The 17,200-nt window shown below is 51.0% G+C and overlaps 1 protein-coding gene across 2 annotated transcripts; it reads right to left on the bottom strand.

Moving 5' to 3' along the window:
• Window positions 1-6,750: 6,750 nt before the first annotated feature.
• On the bottom strand, window positions 6,751-16,811 carry ANHX (anomalous homeobox). Of its 2 annotated transcripts, XM_055321872.1 has the most exons (9): window positions 16,563-16,811; window positions 15,327-15,454; window positions 14,159-14,282; window positions 13,217-13,433; window positions 12,687-12,798; window positions 11,439-11,731; window positions 8,903-9,050; window positions 7,094-7,175; window positions 6,751-6,837 (listed from the first exon to the last, which is right to left on the bottom strand). In XM_055321872.1, exons 1-9 carry the CDS (start codon window positions 16,809-16,811, stop codon window positions 6,751-6,753), a joined length of 1,440 nt encoding a protein of 479 aa, XP_055177847.1. The 2 variants fall into 2 exon arrangements, with proteins under 2 accessions (XP_055177847.1, XP_055177848.1); XM_055321873.1 differs by lacking the exon at window positions 11,439-11,731 and having other exon boundaries at window positions 8,903-9,031.
• Window positions 16,812-17,200: the final 389 nt, after the last annotated feature.

The following is a 17,200-nucleotide window of genomic DNA, read 5'->3' as shown; positions in this document are numbered from 1 at the left end:
CCCTAACCCTAACCCTAACCCTAACCCTAACCCTAACCCTAACCCTAACCCTAACCCTAACCCTAACCCTAACCCTAACCCTAACCCTAACCCTAACCCTAACCCTAACCCTAACCCTAACCCTAACCCTAACCCTAACCCTAACCCTAACCCTAACCCTAACCCTAACCCTAACCCTAACCCTAACCCTAACCCTAACCCTAACCCTAACCCTAACCCTAACCCTAACCCTAACCCTAACCCTAACCCTAACCCTAACCCTAACCCTAACCCTAACCCTAACCCTAACCCTAACCCTAACCCTAACCCTAACCCTAACCCTAACCCTAACCCTAACCCTAACCCTAACCCTAACCCTAACCCTAACCCTAACCCTAACCCTAACCCTAACCCTAACCCTAACCCTAACCCTAACCCTAACCCTAACCCTAACCCTAACCCTAACCCTAACCCTAACCCTAACCCTAACCCTAACCCTAACCCTAACCCTAACCCTAACCCTAACCCTAACCCTAACCCTAACCCTAACCCTAACCCTAACCCTAACCCTAACCCTAACCCTAACCCTAACCCTAACCCTAACCCTAACCCTAACCCTAACCCTAACCCTAACCCTAACCCTAACCCTAACCCTAACCCTAACCCTAACCCTAACCCTAACCCTAACCCTAACCCTAACCCTAACCCTAACCCTAACCCTAACCCTAACCCTAACCCTAACCCTAACCTAACCCTAACCCTAACCCTAACCCTAACCCTAACCCTAACCCTAACCCTAACCCTAACCCTAACCCTAACCCTAACCCTAACCCTAACCCTAACCCTAACCCTAACCCTAACCCTAACCCTAACCCTAACCCTAACCCTAACCCTAACCCTAACCCTAACCCTAACCCTAACCCTAACCCTAACCACAACTGATGACCTCACTTCCCCCAAAGCCAGAAAATTAAATTTTCAATAAATTCTGTTTTGGGTACTCATAATCCTAAACTCACGTTTTCATAAATGTTTTGAAGTTGTCAATATGTTTTTTCATCTGTTAACACTGAAACAACAAAGGACCTTCACAATATCATGAGGGCAAGAAGGCAGGGACAGCTGGCCTTGGGGCGGCCAAGGGACTGGCCCATCCCTCCCCGTGCTTGCAGCCAAAACCGTCCTAGTTTTCTCCTTTCTCTGTGCTGGAGCCTCTGCCCTAAAACAACTGTAACCTGTGAAAAGCCCCATGGTGCGCCATGACAGTGAGCTGCCAAAGCTTTAATCAAAGGAACCATTTTGTATAATATCTTGCACTGAATTATTACATGACAAAGTACAGATAAACACAGAGAAAGTCAGAAACAGATTATGCCCACTATCGAAGACAAAATGTCTCTGAGGAAGCCACAGCAAATCTCTCTTGCACACTTTTGTTGTTGAGTTGTAAGAATCGTTTATATATTCTGCATTCTGAACCCATATCACATGTATGATTTGCAAACATTTTCTCCCATTCCGTTGATTATTTTTTTATGTTTGTTGATATTGTCCTTTGGTACTCGTAAGTTTGTAATTTTGATAAAGTCCAATTTACTCTTTTATTACCTGTGCTTTTGTTAGTCATACCCAAGAAATGATTGCTAAATCCAATGCCAATAGAGACACATGGAAATATGTTGAGAAAAGAAAGATACTAACATGAGTTGGTGAGGATATGGAGAAATTAGAACCCTAGTATACTGATGATGATAACATAAAGTATTGTAGTCTATATGGAAAACAGTTTGGCAGGTTCTCAAAAAGCTAAACCCAGAATTAGCAAATGATTTAGCAATACCACTTCTGGGAATATACATACAAACAAATGAACACAGGTATTCAAACCAGAACTTGTACATGGATGGTCGTAGAAGCAGTATTCACCACGGTGGAAAGACGAAAACAAAGCTAATGTCTGTCGGAAGTGGAATGGAAAACCTGCGGTAGGTCCACACAGTAGAGTAACAGCGGCCATAAGAGTGATCGAGGTAAGTGTTTGAACCTAAAACACATTCCACTAAGAGAAAGAAGGGAACACAAAAAGCCACAGATTATAGGATTCCAGAGGTCAAAGGGAAGTGGGAAGCAAATGAGTCGTGGGTGATGGGATTTCCTTTTAGCATAAAAAAGGTTCTGAAAACAGAGATGGGGTGCCTGGGTAGCTCAAATGGTGAAGCATCTGCCTTCGGCTCAGATCATGATCCCAGGGTCTTGTGATTAAGCCCCACACGGGGCTCCCTGCTCAGTGGGGAGTCTGCTTCTCCTTATCCCTCTGTGGCTTCTCCTGCTTGTTCTTTCTGTCAAATAAATAAATAAAATCTTTAAAAGAGAGAGACAGTGGTTGTACAATACTATATATGTACTAAATGTCAAGGAATTGTACACTTTTTATAATTTTTTAAATTTTTTTATTTATTTATGATAGGCACACAGTGAGAGAGAGAGGCAGAGACATAGGCAGAGGGTGAAGCAGGCTCCATGCACCGGGAGCCCGACGTGGGATTTGATCCCGGGTCTCCAGGATCGCGCCCTGGGCCAAAGGCAGGCGCTAAACCGCTGCGCCACCCAGGGATCCCTGTACACTTTTTAAAAGTTGATTTTATGTGAATTTCACTTCATTTAAAAACCAAGTAGCACATGCTTTACATGCAGATGTTATATACACCACTCTGGGGCTCCCCAGGGTTGGACTCCAGGAAACACAATCACTCAGGGTATTTATACTTTTGTATTTTCATACTTGGCTGCAGCAGAGGATGCCTCCACCTCACTTCTGCCCACACCTCTCCCGCTCTTGACACTAAAGACACCTTCTGGGTCCTGCCTCATCCCACTGACCAACATTTGGCTCCCCATGAAACCCTGGGATCATGGCACATGGAAGGGAGGAAGATGTCTCCATGGGCACATGGAAGGGAGGAAGATGTCTTTCTGAGCCCAAAGGGGCTTTCATACCTGGGAACTTAGACCTGCAGGTGTTTCTGTCTGCCTGGGTCACAGTGGGCAGCACTAAGAGGGGCTCAGCACCCAGAGACAGGCCTCCATTTCATTCTACCTTGAAGACTTCAGCACCTCCAACCCCAGAAGAATTTGGTCCCAGCCCTCGCTGGGTGGGCAATCCCAGCACTGCCCCAACCCCAGCAGCCAGGAGAGACATGGTCTTGTGCCTGAGGTGCCCGGGGGCTACACTGGAGACACCACAGAGCCTTAGGCAGCTGAGGAGATCACTGGCAGAGGCAGGGCCACCGTTACAGGTGGAATTGTGTTCTACAAAATTTCATACATTGAAGTCCTAATCCCCAATACTCTGAATTGAGACCTGATGTGGAACTATGGCCTTCAGAGATGATCAAGTCAAGATGAAGTCATTCAGATCAGACTTACTCTACCATGATTACATTGGTAGATCTTGTTGGTATAAACAAGAACCAGGCAGAGACACACACACACAGAAACAGTGCTGTGTGGAGACTGGAGCTCTGCTTTCCCAAACCGAGGGAGTTCTGGAGCTGGAGAAAGCGCCCCTGGACCCTCATGACCATGACATTTTCTACATTTGGCACTTCCAGCCTCTAGACCTATGACCCAGCAAACATGTTTTTCCAGACCACGCACTTTGTGGGACTTTGTTAGAGCAGACCTAGGAGCCCAGTGCAAGCCACCTCTCTAGTTATCTCTTGAACACAGAGGGCGTGGGTAACAGCAGGGCCCTTAACAGACCAAGACCATGGCCAGGTGGTCACTTCCTCCCAACTATCTGGGGGTCTGACCACTCAACTCACAGCTCTCAACCTCCCAGGGCCCACAGGAGAGGCAAAGGAGCTGGCCTTCCAGAAGCTGGTCACTGAACATCCACTCTGCCATCACTGGAGGCCAAAGCCTCTGACATCTCCCCTGGGCCCCTCTGGCAGCCACCAGCTATTTGAAGCAGCTACGATTTCCCTTTCAACTTCTGTAGGGGAAGTACCTCAGCAAGGCAGGAGAAAGCCCCCCCAACCTCGTCACAGCACCTCACCATGTCCATCAGGCCCAGGCTGGCCCATGAAGGGCATAAGGGCAGGACAGTCTGTAGGGGAAACACCCCTCCTCTCTGAGGGGCCTGGGATCCAGACAGAATGCGGACAGGGAAGTGGTAGGCCTCAGGTGGGGGCTGGGTGGCCAAACACTGAAGGTGCTGGCCATGTGGGAGGGGGAGAGGCCTCTAGCCTCCACCCACACATGACGTCTGACCAGGAGCTCAAGTCTTAGTCTTCAGAGACTCTAGTCCATTTGCCACAAAATGGACATGGCCTGGCTGGCAGAGTCAGTGCTCTGGAATTTTCAGAATTAAGCCTCGCATCTGTGAAGGGTAGGAGCACAGAAGCTACCCAGGAGATGCTGATTGCCTCAGACCATGACCACCTCACACAGAGATACCTCCCAGAATCTCAGAAAAGGTAGGACTGGGATGGGCCCAGGGCTCTGCACATTTCCTAGGAAGGCCAAAGGGCAGCCTCCCATCACAGCCCAGGGTTAACTCCCAACCCCTAACCCGCTCTGTAGTGTTTGTCAACTGTGAGGACATTTTAGGCAGACTGTGAACAACCAAGGGCAGGATGAATTTGAGGACAATGCTTCCTATGGTGACAGGTAAAACATGATGAGTTATGCACATCAGTGATGGAAACAAATCACCTGGTGGAATGGTACACAGTGAGGCTATGACCTGCATGACCAGGCATGAGGGCAGTGGGCACCAGAGGCCACAACTGGGTTAGTATGTGTTCACAGATTATAAAACTGTAAGCACGTTAGAGAAATTCATGAGTCGACAGGAAGCTTAATGAGGAATACCATAGTTTCAAAGCACTATCTCTCAAAATACACAAAAATGAGTAACTTTGTAGTGAAAGAATTTGGCAGAAAACACCTGAATGAAGTGATCCAGAGGAGCACCAACAAAATGGGATAATCAAAACCGTGTGCTGTCTGTAAGGCATAGGAAGTACTTTGTCCCTCTGCGATGTTCCTTCCGAAAAGACATTTCCTAAATTACAAGGAAACACCCTTGTAATGAATGGCCCTTCTGGCGGACATTCTACCAGATAACTGGCTTGTACTCTTCAAAAGTGTCCAAGTCGTTAAAGTCCAGGAAAAAATAGGGCCTGTTGTGGGCTGAAGAGCAATAGCATGTGCCATGTGACAGGATATATCGGTTGCTCAGGGTGTTGCCATGACAACTCATGAGACCTCAGTGTGGTCTGGAAGAAGGTGGAAGTAGCAATACTGCCTTCCTGGCTGTGGTGATCACATGTTGGCAAAGCAGCATTCCTTATCCAAAGGATATATGCAGGAGTACAGGCATCAGCTCAGTAACTTGCGCTTAAATGGATGAAAGGAAAAAATATCTGCATTCTATTTGCAACTTTTTGTAAGTTTGTGACTGTACCACAATAAAGACCTATTTGACAAGGAAAGGATTCCTGATTCTAGGGAGGATGCAAATGAGTGTCCCCAGGAGGAAACACTGATCATGGCTGATGCCTGGGGTGTGCCACTGTGGTGGTGAGAAGGGGGACCAGGGGTCCTAGGTCTGCAGAGTGAAGGGTGGGAGCACAGCTGAGAGCCCTGGGATGTGGGGGGCACAGGTACCCTCAACTCAGGTACGCCTTCCCTGCAGGAAGCACTCAGCATCCTGTTGTTCAAGCACCACTTAGCCTAGGTTCTCAGCTATCCTTCACTTTACACCATCCTCTCAGCAATTACCCATGACTGCCTGCTCATTCCTGTATACCCTGTGAGCTGCCTAAGGGCAAGTAATAGACTTTGCTCCCTGCTCTGCACACCTCTGTTAACTGATACAACGGGAGAGGCAAGAACCAAGTGCCTGTTCCTAGAGGTGACAGTCTGAGTGTCAAAGTCATCCCTGTAAAAGAGGGTCCCGTGCATCAGGGATCATATCACACTCAACCCCAGGGCCCTTGGGACACGGTGGCTGCTGGCCCCAGGGCAATTCCTGTTCCTGCAACAAAGCAGTCACATAAAGGGCAGAAACAATCAGGTCAGGAGGGTATACTCATGCCATGCCAGGAAATGCCAGTGAGGGACAGAAAGGCAATGATGGACAGGGACAGGTGTCCATGATGTAGTTAAGTGCGTGAAAGGAAGGAGTTCAGAACGGTGAACTATAATTTAATTGAACAGAACATTTGTTTTACAAACACAGTGAATTACAACCTGCAGGTAAATGTACCCTATCCCACACCGAGCCCCAGCCTGAGCCATCCAAACCATGTCAGCTTCTGCAGAAGCTCCCCCCAAACACACAGAAATGTCAGAACACTGCCCTGCCCCACGGGCCAACTTAATGAGGTGAAGAGCTGGCCTTGTCACAGGGAAGGGAGGGTAGACAGCAGGGCAACATTCTCTACCTCTAGAAAGGCCTTCCCTGCCCAGAAGCTGCCCAGGAGCCTAACTAAATGATCCCCTGCTGCCTAAGTGAAAGAGAGCCCTTTGACTTCTGAGCTCAAGGGCATTTCTCAAATGCTTCCTCCAATACAGTGAGTTGCCAAACAAACTATTCAAACATGGCAGGGGCCTAAGCAGCCTCAATACTTCTTACTGGAACCCCCCAAGGAACTCTGGCATCCTTTCTTCAGTTGGAATAAAGCTCTAGGTAACATGTATTAGAAGGTGAGATGTCCACACCTGCTCCCCTGGGGCACTGGCTGGACACCCTAAAGGAACATCTCAACCCAGGCTGCCCCCTGAAAGCTCAAGAAGCATCCTGGCTCCCCAGAAGGCATCGCTGGAGGCCTGGCCATCAGGCCACTGCACCTGCAAAGCCAACAAAGCATTACACACTGAAATGCTGCCCACCTGGCTCCACCTCCCCGCCCTGACCCACCCTCTCTGGACTCAGTAAGAAACACTGGCCCACAGCGCCCACCTCCCAGCTCCCGTCCAATTGATGCCCATTCCTGAGGCACCTCTTCCCCTTGTTACATTAATCTGGTTTATTTACTCCAAAGGTATGACCTGAGGACTGGAGAGTCGAGAGGGATCCCACAGTAACCTGGTAGTAGGGTCTTACCTGGCCGGAAGGCAAGGGCTGGCCCAAGTCCACAGCAGAGATACGGCTGGAGAAGGAAGGGCCTGGGGCCAGCTCCAGGAGGCTAGAAGAGAGATGTCAGGACAAGCCCCAAATCAAGGGGGCACCAGGTCACAGCCCACTCTGTGAGCAACACAGGCAGCCCTTTCCAGGTGCTGGACACTCTTTGGCAAGAGTGAGCAGGTGCTGGAGTGAGTCAGGGAGCACCTGAGGAGGCTCACAGAGGAGAACCAGTAATAGAAAGGTGAAGGAGAAGGTCAAGAAGGGGCAGGCCTGGGGTGTGAAGGAGACAAGGGGCCATTGGCATCAAATCAGGGTAGCAGCAGGGAGACCAGGGAAGTTGACAGGGGCAGCCACTCAGGACAACTGTCTGGCAGGTCCCTAAAACGGCAAACACACACCCGACAGCCATTCCACTCCTGGGTGTGTACATACCCGAGACATGAAGGCACAATGTGCAGACCCACACATATCCCAAGTGGGAATTCAGAAATGCCTACCAGCAGGTGACACATCCAAACCATGATCCATCCACATCAAGGAACATAACTCAAATAAAGAGGCCATAACTGCTGGTGCACACAGCAATCCTCAAGCAGAGTCAAAGCAGCCAGATCTGCCCCTGCCTTCCACAAAATTTTAAACTTTTGGATTTCACATGGAATTCTAAAACGCAGCTAAAGAAAGAAGGTCCATGGTCCTGCAGGTGGCAGGTGGGGCTGACCTCCATGGCTCAGCATATGGAGGTACAGAGTCACATCCAGAAAACCACCCTGGTACCATCTAAACACGGTGCTTGGGATCCCTGGGTGGCGCAGCGGTTTGGCGCCTGCCTTTGGCCCGGGGCATGATCCTGGAGACCCGGGATCGAATCCCACGTCAGGCTCCCGGTGCATGGAGCCTGCTTCTCCCTCTGCCTGTGTCTCTGCCTCTCTCTCTCTCTCTCTGCGTGACTACCATAAATAAATAAAAAATAAAAAAGAATAAACACGGTGCTTTACTGAATGTCAACCACACCCAAAGGAATTTACTTTTACAGAAGGGATCAAAATCATCAGACCAGAGCGAGGACAGGCTGGGCTCAGAGTGAGTGGTAGGGTGGCCAGTGGAGAGACCACGCTGGCCCTGATGGGACCAGCTAGGGCACCTTCTCCATCATGATCGCTGGTCATAAATGGAAAAGTGAGTTCATCTGGCTGCTCCAGCAAGCAGAGTCTGTGACTGGATGCACTGCTCCCCTTCTCTCTCATTACCCTGTCTCCCCTCACTGGGCACCTGGCCCTCAGCTCCCATACTGGGGAGATGACACACACTGGGGACCCCATCCTGGTGACTGCTGTCCATGCTCTGTCTTCTAGAGGACCCCGGCTTCTCACACTCCTCTACCTCCACGTTCTCCTGGTCTCTATCAGGCCCAGGACCACAGTCCACAGCACCAAGGCTATTCACAGACCTCACAAGCACCTCTGAAACTAGTCTGGAATATAAAATCACAATCTTGGTGCTGCTGAAAAACCCAGATCACCTCCGTCTGAGGCTTCTGGGGTCCAGGGTGACCATGGGAAGAAGCAGAGTGTGAGCACCATCTACAACACAGACACCCATGTTTGCTCTGGTTTATCTGGATGCTATTTTGTCTCAGGGAAAAACCACCCTCTTCTGGTGGATGCAGGGTGGGGAGAACATAAGGAAAGGACTCAATCTGCAGACCTGCAAGTCTATAGACAATAGGCAACCTGACCCATGGCCTGAGAAAGTGTCGCTGGAGCACCATGGCTCTGTGGGGCTCACCTCTGGGTTAAGATGAACTCGGGAGGCTGTGCTGGGGTCTGTGTGAGTAGGAAGCTACCCGCCCGTTGCTCTATCTGGCCACCGCTAGTGCCTGCACCTTCTTCCAGGTACATGCTCTGGGGGTTGCCAACAGGTGAGTCAGTGAATCCTGCACAGAAAAAAATTCCACAGCCAGTGCTCAGAGGACAGAACACAACCCAAAGGCAGCACCACCATGGCCTCCACAGCAAGCACCAGCCCAGCCAGCTCTGAGCCCCAGTCATGATTGTTGATCTCCACAGCCTTTTTAGGCTCCCAGAAACAAAAACAAAGTCCAGTTTTGTGAACTTTGAATTTTGTTCTATTGATCCATTCTTGATTGACAGTCCGAGTGTCAAAGACAGCCTCCAAATCTGCCCCCCACACAGTGCCACTGTGTGAGGACAAGGACGGATGTCCGCCCATGCCTGCCTCATGCTGGGGCATCAAAAGCTGGGCTGCCAGCCCTGGGCCACTGCTATTCTCACCTTTTAGCTACACTTCACCATGATTTCATGGAAACGCAAGGTATCATGACCTTACCTTCCCCCTCTCTCCATGTAAAATTTTGCAGAGAATTGGGGCACCTGGGTGGCTCAGTGGTTGAGCATCTGCCTTTAGCTCAGGCTGTGATCACAGGGTCCTGGGATCAAGTCCCATATCAGGCTCCTTGCGGGAAGCCTGCTTCTCCCTTTGCCTGCGTCTCTGCCTCTCTGTGTCTCTCATGAATAAATAAATTCTAAAAAAAAATTTTTTTGCAGAGAATATCTTAGTCTATCTTTCACTCTTAGAGATAAGCCATCATGGATCTGATCAATTCTGGGTTGACAAACATATCAGAGCAAAGGAAGGTAAGAAGGAAGGTCCATGTCTGTCCTGAGTCTACCAGGAAATAAACCTAGCGAGAGAGCCCCTGACCTCAGAACGAACAACGGGCCAGCTGGGCTGGGTTCCTCCGTCCTCTCTGCTGTCTGCCAGAGTGGCCACCTGCCTGCCAGCTACTTGATCACAGCCCAAAGGAACTTTCCTGACCATCCAGTATATGATCCTACTTCCACTTCCTGCTGTTTCCTCTTTTCTGTGGAACTCTAGAAATACCATGAGGTATGTCAAATACAGTTTAAGTGATTTGAGAATTTCTGGTTCGAACTTAAAAGATCACTAGGTTATATCTTCTTCCCCAAGAGAAAGACAAGTAATAAGCCAAAAACCAGAAATAAAGGGACAGTCAGGGGAGAGGGAGATGTCCCTAGTCTGCAGACCCAGGACGCAGTCCAGTCCTATGTTGGAAGGTGGGGTACAGGTCAGATCCTGAGAATCGTTAAGGAGGCTGGCAGGGAGGGAGCAGGAAGGAGGGGAGGGTCCCATCTTGGTGTTCAGGCAGCCTGTCGCCTGGGAGGCTCACCCATTACCCCTTACACATGCTGGACCCAGTGAAGACCAGGTCCCCTCGTCCCAAGGTGAAGTTGGCCAGTAACCGCCCCATTGCAGCTTTGTTGGTAAATACATACAGGCAAACTGTAGGTCTCTGATAGCGGAAAAAACAGACAGCAACAAATGAAGAGCAATATGGTCAAACCAATGAGCTGCCTCAAGAGCAGAGTCTGCAGTTACTTCCTCCTTCTGACCCCTCCTCCATCACACATCCCATGTTCCCACCTTCACACAACAAAGCATAGTTTTTGAAACTTCTATTGAGAATACTCAAAAATGTAAAAATTATCGCATCTGTAAAAAGTAACACAATCCACAGTGAAAGGAAAATTCAAATAAAAAACAGCTAGGAATTCTCTTAAAGCATAATTGTCAAACTGGAATACTGAAAAACAGGTTTTAACACACTCAAAGAACATCCAATGAAATAGGAAAAGAAACATAAGAAGATAAGCATTCTGGGAGAATGGCCCAGGGTTTCCAACATTATTATAAGATTTGTGCTCTAAAGAGAACAAAGAACATGGGAAATATTATCCAAAAAATACCCAGACCTTAGAAGAGATACTATTTTTTTAAAGACTTTATTTACTTATTCATGAGAGACAGAGAGAGAGAGACAGAGACACAGGCAGAGGGAGAAGCAGGCTCCATGCAGGAAGCCTGATGTGGGTGGGACTCGATCCTGGGACCCCAGGATCACGACCTGAGCTAAAAGCAGATTCTAAACTGCTGAGCCACCCAGGCATCGCTAAACACATATTCTTTAGAGATACTTATAGCTACAATAACTTAGATGAAACTAAGGAAATGGTATTTCAATCATGAGATGTGGTCAGCTGTCTTCTGTTGCAGCAAGTGGTGACAGGTAAGTCAGATAGCTGGAATGTGAGCGCAGGGGCGGCAGCTGTCTCATTTAATTTTAACTCTTTCCTCACTGTCTTACTTTTAGTCATAGACACATTTTACTTTTGCAAACTAGAAAAGTAGCAGAGTACTGACCCTTCCCACGCCCCTTCAGATGAGACCCAAGTAGCTGTGGCATCTTGTCAGGAAGAGCACAGTCTGTCTGCAGTGGACCCACCTGTGGAGTTGGGTTCACCAAGGGCAGTGATCGACACACCCACAGCAGCATCTGCAGGGTGCATCATGCAGTCCAACCCATGCCCATGGACCAGCTGCCCAGTCTGGAAGGAAACTTCCTTGGAGGACGCCAGTGCAAGGGACATCAGCCATGACTCAGGGGCAACCAGAGAAGGGTCCAGCATGTCACTGCCAGCAGTCAGAGGGCAGAGGCCAGGGCCTGGGCAGATGTGGGGCAGAGTGGCAGGATTGTGGCCAGGCCCCTCCTGGTACATCTCACCACCCAGCAGAGACCTGGGAAAGACAGCAAACACCGTCCCTTGGAGGGCAAAGGCTGCCTCAGGCCAGGGAATAGAGGCCTAGGAGGAGACTCCAGCCCCAACGGAGAATCCAGGTTCCCAACACAACTCAGACACTCTTGGCTATAAAGCCACCAAATCCCTAATCACACTGCTTTCACTATTCTACCCGCAGCTGCAAGGGTTTTGGAACACTTTAAAAATCCTATTACTGGAAACCTAAGACACATTAGCAATTTCTTTAAAAGGTCCATCAATGAAGTATTGTTCCACCTACTGCGTGCAGGAAATGATCAGGAAGATCCTAGTCTTGGAGCGAATAACAATGGCTGGCCGGCCGATCAAAGGGCTGTTAGGCAGCAACCGCTAATAATTTAAAGACTCAATCCCTCGGGCAGCCCGGGTGGCGCAGCGGTTTAGCGCCGCCTTCAGCCCAGGGCCTGATCCTGGAGACCTGGGATCAAGTCTCACATCGGGCTCCCTGCATGGAGCCTGCTTCTCCCTCTGCCTGTGTCTCTGCCTCTCTCTCTGTGTCTCTCATGAGTAAATAAATAAAATCTTAAAAAAAAAAAGAAAGTACTTGGACAGGGCCTTGTGCATTGTAGGAACTCAAGAAATGTTAGCAGTTAATGACTCTGTGAAATAGAAACCATACAAAATACCAGAAATAAAAAGAAACAGCAGCTATGGTTTGCCTTTAGGAAGTAAGCCTGCAAGTTTTTCTTCCCAACTGTTTTTGTCATTCTCCAGTATATCCATGACATCAGGCTGGGAGCCAGGCTCTGGGGCACAGGTGTCGGGTTCCCACCACAGATTCACAGATGTCTCTACTCTCAGCAATCACTAACCTGGTCCCACTGTCAGTCCCAACAATCACACAACTGCTGGCCAGCCATCCGGAATGAGGAAACTAGAGTGATGGTCACATGGGCTGTTGGGGGCAGCAGTACCTGGGAGGCAGTGGCTTCATTATAGTCTCATCTCCAGAAAAGTCTGGGGCCAGGGCCAGAGACTCGCAAGGTCCCTGAGTGGTCTCCCTGAACGGTACAGGCTCATCTTCCTCTGTTCCTGTGGGAAGTCAATCAGACAGGAGAGGAGGCTTGGTGATGCTGAGTCCAGCCTCCTCCTAGCAAGCTAGGTGCAGCCCCGCTGGCTAGAAAGGGTGTAGTGATGCCCTTCTGAATCATTACAATACCCTTTGTCCCTTAAATGTCTTTTTTTCTGAAATCAAACCATAATTAAAGTCCAGGAACCCCCATGTCGCAGTGGCTGGCTCTCTTCCCAGGTCTGCTCAGGAATTCCCGGCTCTGGACACACACAAACTTCTAAATGTAGAACAGGGTCTTCCTAAGCCCAGCATGACCCCCAGCTTCAGTGACCCTGCTCACCTCGAGGTGACCTCCTGGACGTGCAGAGCGCAGTGGAGGGACTGTCCCCGGAAACAGTGGCCGCAAGAGGCCGGGAATCAGGAGCCACTCACCTGGCCACCGAGGCCCGTCCACGCAGCCAGGGCCCAGGTGGGGCTGTCCTGCGGGCCGGGGCAGGTCCGAACCCCGGCCCTTCGCCTTGGGGTCCTCTGCTGCGTCCACTGGAGCTGGCTCCAGGCGCTGGACAAGAGCCCTCTGGCGCCGCCGATAATTGGCGAACCAGTTGTACACTTGCTCTACCGTCAGGCTCGTCTCCAAGGCCAGGTGCTCCTGCCCCAAAACACCGCAGCCTGTAGCCCCCTCCCGTTCCCGGAGTGGCAGGGCTGCTGGCCCCGAGCCGCGGAGGGGGCGGTGGGAGGACACTGCCGCGCGGCAGACAGCGACTGGGAGGTGGGGCCGTGACGGCGGCGCCGGCGAGGGCCCTGCGGGTTGGACAGGGACCCTGGCGGTGCGGCAGGCACAGAAGCGCCCTCTTGATTGGACAAGCGACCACTGGGGAAAGCCCTGCTGATTGGATGAGGAAGACACGTGGGTGGAGCTAACGGAGGAAGGCCCTGCTGATTGGACAGAGCAGAGATGTAGGTGAGAGAACAGGCCCTGATTTAGGAGCCGCAGGACACTGACGGGCCAACCTCGCTCCATCTCTCCGGTCTGCAGGGGCTGCCTTGAGGCTGCCACGTCCCTGGCCTCAGCAAGCACTGAGCCCTGCAAATACCTGCCTCCCTCTCGCTGGAAGCCCCATGATGGCAGCCCCCCCAACCCTGCTACCTAATGCCTGCAGGGTGCACAGGATGACCCCACGTGAGGAAAGGAAACCCTCCACGTGCGCAGGCAGGATGTTCGGGGCTCCTGTCCCCGGGAAAGTCAGAGGGGCAAAGGGGCCACTGGGGGCCATGAAGGAGCAGAGCGATGGGGTGGGGGTCACCTTAGGTCCGGGGGGCAGGGGAAGGCGGCCAAGGGCAGGGGAGCCTGGCCTCCATCACCTCAGCTCTTACCCTCTCCACCTTGCTGGGATTGGGGCTCACGCCGGAGGCAAAGTCGTGCAGCTTCTGGCGAACCTCTCTGGGGAAGTTCCGGCTCTTGAGGCCACCAGGGCAGAGGGAGGGAGGTGGTGGATTCCTGGACAAGGACAGTGAGGAGGTGGTTACCACCCCTCTGCTCCCAGATGCAATGGCTGCTGCTCCTCCTGTCCAAGTCCCAGGCCCATCCTCCGGAGGAGCACCAGCATCAGACCCCTGTGCTGTGCTGCACACCCTCATGGGCATCACCAGGGCTTCCAGGACCTCTCTCTGATCCAGAAGGAATCTATCTGTTCTTCAGTAACTAGGCCCCATGGGGCTGGAATCCCATCACTTGGACTGCCAGGAGCCCAGAGTGAGATCGATAGCTGTTCCTGGTCAGTGGTGAACACCCAAGATCAAGGATAAAGGCTCTACAGTCTCAGCGTCCAGCCTGGAATCTGGCTTTCCATCTCTCCTTTGCACAGCCTTGGGCAAGTCCTGACCTTTCTGTGCTTTAGTTTCCTTATCCATAAGTGGTGATGAAGGAATAATAAAAATTACTAGTTGTAACGTTTACTTCATGCTGATAATGGCCATGCTGATAATTACTATTAACATGGACCTAGCACCTCTCATATGCCAGGCAATCTTCTCAGCACCATGTATATCTCATCTGATGATATCTCATCACTCTCATCTTTACCTCCCTTTAAAAGAGCCTGCAGCCCTTAAGGGTGGTGCTGTAGACCCAGGCCCATGGCACCTGCAGAGCCTATCTGTGGTAACCAGATGACTGAAGGCATATGTGCTGGGTATCTCTCACAGGAGAAGACAAGAGATCAAGAGTAAGGTCAGGATGTCCCTGCAGAGCCCTCACTGAAAGTGCCCCTGCTGCAACCAGAATGTCTGCCTGGGTCCTGGGAACAGCTCCATCTCCTTGCCATGCAGGCAAATATAGGAATGCACACCCACAGCCAGCTGAGCAAGTGGAGAGTATGGCTCAGTGTTGGGCACACTGGCTGATGCACAGAGCCTGTTACCCTGCTTCTTCTGACTTTTCCTGCATTTATTTCCCTGTGTCTCACCTCAGCCCCTGTATGGGTTTAGATAGCACACCCATTAGGAGTCCTAAAGGAATGAGCACAATAAAGGCTTATTGTACCTCTTTCTGCAGCGGAACTTCTGCACTGGGGTCAGTGCCACCACGCCCAGCCGCTTCATGACCAGGCGATAGTGAATGTCGTTCCAGAGTTGTACCAGTTCCTGGCTGCCTCCAGGCACCTGGCAACCCTGCCAAAAAAAAGCCTGCTGAATCCTGGCTGCCCTTGCCCACCCTGGAGCATGCCAACTGACCCGACCTGATCTGTGGGAGCGCTGCTTGTTGATGTGCCAGGGAACGAGGGCATGAGCTACACAGCCAGCACTCCAGTCACCACCAGGCTCAGTGACATGTCTCTGGAGGCCCAGCCAGCCAGCCACCCGGTCCTGTCAGCCCTCAGTCCTCCCACAGAGCACATGTGGTGAACACCACACTCAATCACTCCTTACAAGTGAGGAGCAGGGGGCAAAGGGGAGCAAATGAATGGCCTGGGGCCAGACAACACACACGAGGCAGAGCTACAGTTAGAACCATAGGGTCAGATTTCTGATCTTCCATGAGAGAATTTTCTCTCCCACCCAGCCAGGCTGGCCCCTCGGATACTCCATAAGCATATCCTGAGTCAAGTGGGATAAAGTGATCCTGGTTTGTGCCCCATGACAGCTCCCCAATCCAGTGTGACTTTTTCACATAACCAGACCCTGGGCATGGCCAAGGATGTCTGGTGTTGGCCTCCCCGCTGACACAGCCCCTGTGGCCAGTGTGTGGTTCTCACATTTAATGCTCAATGTTCTCAGGATCATCTTGGGAAGGAAGTGCTGGCAATTATTTCACTTTCTCTCCACAGTATCAGAAAAAGCCCATTTTGCTATGCTGTGACTCTCAGTCTCCTGCCGGGATCCAGCCACCAGCCTTGGGCACATCAATGCGAGTCAGGTCACATCAGTGCCAAATGACTTGTGCATCCAAAAGCCACCAGATGAGTGACAAAGACACTTTTTGGCTTGCATTCTGAATTGCAGACCTGCAGCTAAGAGGTCCTGGGTCTGTCTGACTGTTTCACTAACAGAGATCTCAGCTCTCCAAACCAGGACCACCACCCAATATGGATCTCTTAAACAGAGAGTTTTGCCTCAGATTATCAAGGTATTTAGAACTTAGTAGAGTGTGGACCATCCTGGTTTGGTTTACAGAATGTCCCCCAAGTTCTCGCTGACTTGTGGGCATTTCTTCTGTGTTTGGGATGATGGTGGCTGTTGTACCTCTCCACAACCCCCCCCCCCCCACAGACCAGCCTACCTCCAGTACCCGGCAGGCAGCCTGATGCTGCTCCTGCTGGGCCAGCACTCGGGCACACACGAGGGCCACGTCCGCATTGTCCAGAAGGTGCAGGCGGAGTTGACTATCCAACACAGCCGTGACCAAGGGCTGTACCTGGGCAGGGTCATCCTGGAGGTCCCGACACAGCCTGCCTGCAAGAGTCACCAGCTCCGCCAGTGGTGGCTCAGCATCCCCTCTGTCCCTCAGCAGCCTCAGGAAGCTCTGCATCCCAAGTCCCTCTGTAAACAAGACAAAAGTCTCGACAATGGCCAGCGCCACCGATAGGCTGACTCCAAGGCCTCTCTGGCCTGGGCATTTGTAACACGCTGGTGATTGCCCACTGAGAAAGGGCAGAGGGGCATCCAATGCCTGCCACAATTTCTCTTCTTTTAGTCGTTGTGTACTGTGTTACTGCAGTGGCTCATCTCATTCCTAAGAACTTTCCATCTGTACCCCATCCACAGGCCCCCCACCCTGGTCCTCTCTTTCTCCTGTTTCCCCTGCCATCTAACACACACTAGTTGACTATGTTTGGTTTCACTCCTTCTCTGGGCTCAGTCAGGGTGGGGACCCTGTGTGTTAACATCACTAGATTTCCCCAGTATCTGCCACATGGA

This window comes from Nyctereutes procyonoides, unplaced genomic scaffold (genome assembly GCF_905146905.1).
Source record: "Nyctereutes procyonoides isolate TBG_1078 unplaced genomic scaffold, NYPRO_anot_genome, whole genome shotgun sequence".
Taxonomy (NCBI): domain Eukaryota; kingdom Metazoa; phylum Chordata; class Mammalia; order Carnivora; family Canidae; genus Nyctereutes; species Nyctereutes procyonoides.
Note: the sequence above shows the minus strand (reverse complement) of the source record. Positions and strands in the feature narration are given on the sequence as shown.

What these genes read in the sequence shown, in the direction of transcription:
- ANHX (XM_055321872.1), bottom strand. Translation starts at nt 16,811, where the DNA reads ATGCAGAGCTTCCTGAGGCTGCTGAGGGACAGAGGGGATGCTGAGCCA. An exon ending in ATCCCAGCAAGGTGGAGAGG is followed by an intron (nt 13,434 to 14,158) that starts GTAAGAGCTGAG and finishes GTTTTGGGGCAG; the next exon opens with GAGCACCTGGCCTTGGAGAC. An exon ending in GAGTTCATCTTAACCCAGAG is followed by an intron (nt 7,176 to 8,902) that starts GTGAGCCCCACA and finishes TCTCTCTTCTAG; the next exon opens with CCTCCTGGAGCTGGCCCCAG.